The 8,795-nt window shown below is 41.5% G+C and overlaps 2 protein-coding genes across 2 annotated transcripts in view; both read left to right on the top strand.

Moving 5' to 3' along the window:
• TMEM70 (transmembrane protein 70) overlaps window positions 1-549 on the top strand; it is a 6,166-nt gene extending 5,617 nt beyond the window's left edge. Inside the window, exon 3 of the mRNA XM_007453708.1 lies at window positions 92-549. Within this exon, the coding sequence (XP_007453770.1) occupies window positions 92-549 (458 nt within the window). The remainder of the gene's footprint in view (window positions 1-91) is intronic.
• Window positions 550-6,518: 5,969 nt separating this feature from the next.
• Window positions 6,519-8,795, top strand: part of LY96 (lymphocyte antigen 96) — a 30,771-nt gene continuing 28,494 nt past the window's right edge. The window contains exon 1 of the mRNA XM_007453707.1: window positions 6,519-6,649. Within this exon, the coding sequence (XP_007453769.1) occupies window positions 6,538-6,649 (112 nt within the window). The 5' untranslated portion in view covers window positions 6,519-6,537. The remainder of the gene's footprint in view (window positions 6,650-8,795) is intronic.

Here is an 8,795-nt window from a genome sequence, read left to right as displayed (position 1 = left end):
TAGGGAAAAAGGTGGAAGAATTAATTGGATAGGTTGATTGTTTTATAAAAGTTAAAAATGTTAATCTTCTCCCATTTTTTTTCTTATTTAGGTGTGAAATGTTTTTCTTACTCTACAAGTCTGATCAGCCTTGCATTCCTACCGCACATTTTTGCACAAAATAATATTATATTTGGAAGTCTGCCTTTGCAAATCTTATTTTATGGCATCATAGGAAGCTTTACAGTGATCACTCCGACACTGCTTCACTTTCTTACAAAAGGCTATGTCATTCGGTTGTACCACGAGGCCACAACAGACACTTATAAAGCCATTACTTATAATGTTGTGCTTTTGGAAACGAGTACAGTGTTCCACCAGAATGACGTGACGATTCCAAATAGCACACATGTGTTTACCACATTTTATGCTAAAACAAAATCACTGTTAGTTAATCCAGCACTCTTTCCAAACCCCGAAGATTATAACCATCTAATGGGTTATGACAAACCATTCACTTTTGATGTGGAAGAAGCCAGTGAAAAGAAACAGCTTGAAGAAGAGAAATGAGTCTGTCGTTTTTATGTTTGTGCTTAAATGTGATTTATGTTCCAGTGTATAATAATTGCCTTATGATTTTTGTTAGTGACTGATTGTTAAAAAAATAATTTGAAATTGTATCACAGAACTTTTAATTTCCAGAGAATTATGTTCCTTTATAATAAAAAAAGTTATGTTTGAAAAACAAAACATACAATACTCTACCTTGTGTTAAAAGGGTGTGAAAATACATGTATATGCTGACATATGCATGGTTACTTTTATATAATAAGTGTGATTCCCTCTCAGCTGGGGATTGGATGTCAGAAGCAAATGGGAAAGTTATTTTTCCTTTGTGTTTGGATTTTTCTAAGGATATAGATATTACCTTTTCCCACATTGAAAACTCTTTAAAAATTCACAGATTATGGGAAACTGTTAATCTGCTTCCTTTGGCTCAGAGCACAGGTTTTTGCCTATCATCTCTGGCATGGCTGCCCACGTTAAAGATATCCATGTCCAGTAGGGTGTGGTTAGCTCTTGGGGAAGTGGTGACCTAAGTAGTATCGTCTTCAGTGGTTCCATTTGTCCCTCCATGTACACTCTCCTTTGTTACACCCTGGCACAGTGGGAAAATTGTATGTACTACATAGATGGATAGTACCTTTTATAAAATAAAAGTCTCCATGCTAATGTTAAGTTGGTTCTTGTGAAGGATTTTCAGCCAGGAACAAAGGGCCTTAAATCATGCTATTTAGACTAGTAGATACTGATTAAGTGCCTAGAGGGTGTCAGGTACTGGGCTAGTTGCCAGAGTCACAGTTGAGAACAAAACACCCAGTCTGTAGAGAGCTGCTTAACATCTATCACCTGCCACGATGATAAATCTAATGTTTCTGGCTTGCCTGTGGTATGAGGGAGGTGGATGGAGAAGCAGCAGGGACATCACTAGTTCTTAGGGGAAAGATCAAGTCTGAAGCTGCTAGGTTATAGGAGACAGCTTAAGGTAGAACAGTGCTCATCTTTCTGAGACTTAGAGCCTGCCCTCTGCTAGGATCAGCCAGCTTGTGGTCTTAGTAGAGGGCGGGCTCTATTCTCAGATGAACAAGCTGCCACTACCTCTGTCCTCAGTTTGGGCCTCTGCCTGTCTGCTTTTCTGTCCTCTGTCACCTAGATATGGGCCTGTTGCTATCTTAGCAGTTAATGTGATTTATATCTTTCTGTAAAACGATTATTCCAGGGCTTCCCTGGTGGTGCAGTGGTTGGGAGTCCGCCTGCCGATGCAGGGGACACGGGTTCGTGCCCCGGTCCGGGAAGATCCCACGTGCCGCGGAGCGGCTGGGCCCGTGAGCCACGGCCGCTGGGCCTGCGTGTCCGTAGCCTGTGCTCTGCAACGGGAGAGGCCACAACAGTGAGAAGCCCACGCACCACAAAAGTAAATAATAAATAAATAAATAAATAAAGTAGTAGTAGTTTAAAATAAAAACATAGGAAATGAATGGATAAAAGTATGCGTAGGGTCCAATTTAGTGTTATTAGGAGGTAGAGAGGCCCCCGTACCGCAAAAAAAAAAAAAAAAAGATTATTCCATAATCAAATACTCATTATCAAATGTTAGATAAATATTAGAAGAAAACAGTGTTGTTAACATTTCAAAGTTTTCTCTCAAGGGTCAGTTTTCTCATAACTTGTTTTTAGTACATCCTATCTCTTTCTTTAAATGTCCTATATCCATGCAACCATTTTGTCACCTGTGGAGTGGAGTGAAAATCCTATTTTTATGAGTATCAATAATTCCTCAATTGTTTAGAGAAAAGAAAAAAGGCTTAAAATACTACATGAGAAAGATGACTTCTCAAGGGCATGATTTGGAGTGAGACCAAGATGTAGAAAAGGATCAGCATACGTAGGATACCATAATGGTTCATCACTGAAATAAGTCTGCAGAAACAGCTCAGACCAAGGTAAGAAATATACGCACATCCTTCCATGCCACTTTACTACCCTCTCCCCAGGCAGAGTAATCTTGGAAAGATTAGGAAGGTGGTGAATCTCTCTCTACCTATGGGAAGGATATTGAGTCAGTTTTATTTGAGTCCCAAAAGGCAGGGTGATCCCCTTGGACCTCTGGGTTACATCAGATAGTGTACCCTTTGACAATAAGATGTAATCCTTTTCCTCAACGTAGATTACATCATACTGAAAGACTTCAGCTTTTGGGAGCAAAAGTAAAACGGTCATTAGGTATGAATGACAGCCTTAGCTTGGACACATTCGTTAAAATTGTACTCTGATTTTTTCAGAAAAAGTGACTCATCATCCAGATTCATTGTTTCATCTAGATCACTTGCCGTCTACTTTTATTTGGAACCAAATCCCAGACGTCATAAGATTTCTTTCTTAAATATTTAATTTTGTAACTCTACAAGATAAAGACTTTAAAAAATAACAATACCATCATAATACTTAAGCTGCCCTTGACCCCAGTGTTATCAAATATCCAGTCTACTCAAATTTCCAATTGTTTCATAATTTTCACCCCCATTTTGTTTGGATTAAGATCTAATTAAAGTTCCCACCTTATTCACACCTATTTTCTAAGTCTCTTTTAAGACTTCTAATCTATGGGCCCTTCTATATTTTTCACTTTTGTTTTTGTTTTTTTAGGCCCTCCCACATGGCATGTGAGATCTTAGTTCCCCAACCAGGGATCAAACCTGGCCCCCGGCAGCAGAAGCACAGAATCCTGACCACTGGATTGCCAGGGAATTCCCTCTTTCACTTTGTTTCCCCCGCCACCCCCTGCCCCTTGCAAATCATCTGTTGAAGAAACTGAGTTTTTTGCCCTATATATGTTTTCATGGTCTAGATTTTCTGATTATATCCCCAAGGTGTTGTTTAACATGTTTGTCTGTCTACTGTATTTGCTATAAATTGAGGCTTTATCAGGTTGAGGTTTGATTATTTTGGATAAGACTGATTCATAGCCGACGTTGTTTGTATTATTTTTCTATTGTTGCATAACAAATTGCCCCTAAAACTTAGAGGTTTAAAACATCAACAAACGTTTATGATATTGCACAGTGTCTGTTGGTCAGGTATTTGGGAATGGCTTAGTTGAGGGGGTGTGGCTCAGGTTCTCTCATGCGGTTGCAGTCAAGATATCAGCCGGTACTCCTGTCATTTGAAGGCTGGGCTGGGGCAGGAGGAACTGCTTCCAAGGTGGCTCACTCACATGACTGACAAATTGGTGCTGGCCTTTTGGGAGGAGGCCTTGGTTTCTTACCACATGGATCTCTCTTTAGAGCTACTTGTTTCCCCCAGAGCAACTGATCCAGGAGAGCAAGGTAGAGGGCAAAATGTCTTTTATGATCTACTTTGGAAGTTGCACGTTAATCATTGTGCAATATTTTCTTAGTTACACAGTCACCCTTATACATTGTTGGAGGGGGCTACACAAGGATTTGCATACCAAGAAGTAAGGATCATTGGGAGCCATCTTGGAGGTTGGCTGCCACCATGTTCATCCATCAAGAAGAATACAATGTCTTTCTGCCTCTGTCTCTGTGACATTAGCAACTACTAATGCTCAGTGCGCAAGTTTACTAATTCATTAGGTGTTGCAAAATGGTTATATTCTATCATTCCTTTTTCATATATTAGCTGAAATACTTCTAAAAGTAGAGAAAAGAGTATGAGAAGGCAAGGGAAACTTGCCTCTCTGTACTAGTTGGTTACCAGTAGTTCAGTTTCTACAGAAAAGTCAGGATAAATGCTTGATTCTTTCCCTTTATCAGTTTTCAAAACAGAGTTGGTTTCCTAGCATCATCTGCTGATTAGACTTTAAAAAAATTATTATGAGCTGATTGATTTGAATATATTTGATGTATTTCAATTCATCGCAGTTACTATCTTATTAATGATCGTAATAGTCTACAGGTAGGCTGAATGTTCATGTCTGGAAGCTGTGAATGTTACGTTAAGTGGCAAAAGATTTTATAGGTGGATCTTGAGTTGGGGAGATTATCATGGATTATCTAAATGGTTCTAGTGTAATCACAGGGCCCTTATAACAGGGAGGCAGGATATCAGGGGAGAGGCGATGTGATGATGGAAGCAGAGATGACAGTGCTGAACTTTGCAGATGGAGGATTGCAGCTCTCAAACTGAAAAAGCCAAGTAAACAGAGTCTTCCCCTGGAGTCTCCAGAAGAGCTAGGTATGCTGACTCCTTGCTTTTAGCCCATTGAAACTGATTTCGGACTTCTGACCTCCAGAACTGTAAGAGAATTCATTTGTATTGTGCGTGTGTGTGTGTGTGTTTTCCGCATAGCACGGCTTGTGGGATCTTAGTTCCCCAACCAGGGATCGAACCTGGGTCCTTGGCAGTGAAAATTCAGAGTCCTAACCACCGGACTGCCAGGGAATTCCCCATTTGTATTGTTTTTAAGGCACTAAGTTTGTGGTTATTTGTTACAGCAGCAATAGGAAACCCATCCTTGGTCAATGGGACTGTCATCAAATTGGGTGTCTAATATGATAAGATGTTTTAGGCTCATCTTGAACCTATTCTGCCTCAGACCTGGAAACAGTAATTTCTCTAGAGTACTTGTTCCTTTTAGTGGGAAATGGTATTTTGAGACTACTAGAAGCATTCATGGATTTGTCCTCTTCCCCCCCACCACTTAAAAAATATATAAAATACATATAACATAAAATTTACCATCTTAACCAACTTTTTTTTTTTTTTTGGCTGCACTGGGCAGCTTGTGGGATCTTAGTTCCCTGACCAGGGATCAAACCCATGTGCCCTGCAGTGGAAGCATGGAGTCCTAACCTCTGGACCTCCAGGGAATTCTCCATCTTAACCAATTTTAAGTGTACAGTTCATTAGTGTTAACTGTATTCACATTGCTGTGCAACAGATCTCTAGACTTTTTCACCTTGCCAACCTGAAACAATACCCATTGAGCAACTCCCCATTTCCCCAGACTACGCCCCACCCCATGGATATTTACCTTTAAAAAACTGGGAAAGTAGTACAGTTCTTTAGTAAAACCTTTTACAAATATGATTATTTTCCTCTAAACTTGTAGGTTTTTAAGGCCCCAACTCCATGCCATTTTTTGGCTACTAATCCCAGACCATGTCCTTTAAAGAATTTCAGGTAGCAAAAAAGCATCTAAAGGGGTGGCTGTTTTTCTAGAATGAAGTGGGAGTTTTGGAATGAAATACATTCCACATACAAAATAATGACCATTTTAAGGTATTCCCTGGACCTGTAGTTTGCTAAAGTGAGCGCATTCTCAAGCCTGGTGAGACCTCCCACCCACCATGCAGAACTACAGCTAATGTCCTGTGTCTGGGGTCTCATCCAGCTGGGCTCTACCCTCTGGCTGAACCTGTTGCCGAGCAGAAACACTTTGCGTGAGCCTGTTCAGTTCAGAGCTTTGGGTTCTGCTTTCTGGTCATGAGAATTGTTGTATAAAGAACTTGTGGGAGGGAATTCCCTGGCGGTCTAGTGGTTAGGACTCCACGCTTCCAAGCCCAGCGGCACGGCCATAAATAAAGAAAGAAGGAATGGGGGGGGGGGGCTTAGGGTTTAAAAAAAAAAATCTTGTGGGAGAGAGAATAGCAATGCAGAGGGATAAAGAGTGTTAGTCTTTTGATCTTTTAAAGAAGACTTACAGGCTGGTTTTCTTACTATTGATTGGGAAATACCTGATTTTGTTTTTAAAGCTCTGTGCTCTCATTTGTATCACGTGTTCGCAAAGAGTACATTCTGAATCATTTTCCTTTCCTCTTGCAGCAAGTGCTCAGATATTAAACACACACACACACACACACACACACACACACACACACACACACACATTCAAAAGAGGAAACAGTTGGATAGGAACTCAGAAATCATGTGACTGATGACTAAGTTAAATTTTTTCTACTTATTAAAAAGGAAGAGTCTGATGATTAGTTACTGATTGTCCTTGCATTTTTAAAGTTTTGAAGATACTGAATCATGTTCCCATTTATGCTTTTTTCCGCCCTGTTTTCTTCCACATTTACTGAACCTGGAGAGAAACGCTGGGTCTGCAACTCCTCTGACACAAGTGTTTGGTACTCCTACTGTGGTAAGTACGAGGGCAAAAGCAGGTACTCATAATGTCAACTGTTCCAAGGGCAAGTTTTCACAGGAACCTTTTTCTGCTGTCGCCGGGACGCAGGAAATGACCGTATATTCCAGCTGCTGGGGAGGCTGCTGGCAGCAAAAGTGATGTCTGGTTCCTGCCCTGGGTGGATTTTCTCGATCCGTCACCGGCCTCACAGGTCTCTGAACTGTGTTGCACTTGACCTCCAAGTGCTTCTGTCCTTTTCTGTGCTCAGCTATCTCTACCTTGAACCCAGTTTCAGATTCTTCCCGGTTTGGGCAGAACTATCTGCTTCTGAGATTTTGCCTCAGACCGGGTCTTCTTGAGAAGGTAGAACAGTCCTAAATGCTGCTTGGAATTGATAATAGCTCCAGGCCATGATTTTTATTTTTATTTTTTGCGGTACGCGGGCTTCTCACTGCTGTGGCCTCCCCCGTTGCGGAGCACAGTCTCTGGACGCACAGGCTCAGCGGCCATGGCTCATGGGCCCAGCCGCTCCGTGGCATGTGGGATCTTCCCGGACCGGGGCACGAACCCGTGTCCCCTGCGTCGGCAGGCAGACTCTCAACCACTGCGCCACCAGGGAAGCCCAGGCCACGATTTTTTGTTTTCAGTGTTATGTTGGGTGTGTAACAGGTGCTCTGTAAGTGTTTCAGGCTGTGGTTTTTGAAGGCTCTTGGAATTACCTCCCTAATTGGATGTAAGGCTGATTCTGTCAGTTACTGTGTGACCTTGAGCAAAGTCTTAGCCTCTCTGTGCCTCAGCTTTTTTATCTGTAAAGTGAAAGTGATTTTCGAACCCATTTTACAAGGATTGTTTTGAGGTAAAATTTTTAGCACAGAGCCACATAGAAACAATAATATTGATTACTTAAAAAAAAAATCAGCCACACTCTAGTGCTATTTACTGGTTTGATCACTGTTGTTTTGTTTTATCTTATTTTGTTTAGTTTTCCCTGGGGGCTTGACTGCTGTTTTGGTTTGGTGCTTTGCATTGTGTTGCTCACTATAGGTTGGTTGACCTTTTCTACCCACTGGTGATATCAGGAAGGTTTAAGGGGATGCTCCCGAAAATATTTGCTAGCTGAAATCCTCATGGGAAAAAAGGATTTATGGTCTAATCATTTGGGGGAGATTTACAAATGTACTTTGAGTTCTGAGAAGTTCTGCAATAAAGAAACCTATTTAATCCCCCAATTTTCAGTTTTACTTTGTTTTATTTTTTGAGTGTGTGTTTACAATTCTGCAAATACACTCTGGCAAATATTAATATAAAGTTACCTCTGGGGAATTAGGGTAATTGCCAGATGTGGGAACAAGACCTAAGTGTATGATTAGTCTCAGGCTGGTGGCTTTTTTTTCTGTTTGTGATTGTGCTGAATTCCCTGAGAATTCCCCATCCCGCAAGGTCAGTTTACACTGCCCTGTTCCAGGCCCTCTTCAGTGCACTCGGCTCCCTTCTCTCCACTCCTTTGGCGCTTCTGCTCCATGCACTGATTATGCCACGTTCTCTGTGCTGTATTTCCTATGGCCTTTATTTATATAACAGTTCATATTATTATTTAGCTTTTAATCTTCCAGTAACACTAACTCAATTTGTCTTCTGATTTGATTTTTGAGGAGAGATTTTATCTGTTTCTCTCCAATGCTGAGAAATTCTGTGGTCCTTTCCTGCTGCCCCATGGACATAGGGACCGTGGAGAGCAGGTGGGATATACAGCTAAGCGAGACCCTGCTTGCTGCCATGCCCCTCTCCCCTGCCCCTGCCACGTCAACCTTTCCCTGCCTTAGAGAATACATCCTGGCTGAGATGGAAATGCGTCATTTGTGGGAAGCACTGATCCCTCTAGGTATTATTGTCAGGAAGTTGGTGACGACAATTCAGTCCTTTCTGTGAGGATGATTCCCATTTGGCCAAGCTACTGGGCATACATGGTATACCTGTTTGCTAGGGCTGCCATAAAAAACATCACAGACTGGGTGGCTTAAACAGCAGAAATTTATTTCTCACAGTTCTGGAGCCAGGAAATCCAAGATCAAGGGTCAGTTGGTTTGGTTTCCTTCTGAGGCCTCTCTCCTTGGCTTGCAGATGGCTGTCTTCTTGCCGTGTCTTCAAATGGCTTTTTCTC

This window comes from Lipotes vexillifer, unplaced genomic scaffold, assembly GCF_000442215.2.
Source record: "Lipotes vexillifer unplaced genomic scaffold, Lipotes_vexillifer_v1.1 scaffold35, whole genome shotgun sequence".
NCBI lineage: Eukaryota > Metazoa > Chordata > Mammalia > Artiodactyla > Lipotidae > Lipotes > Lipotes vexillifer.
This window is presented reverse-complemented; position numbering and strand designations above follow the sequence as displayed.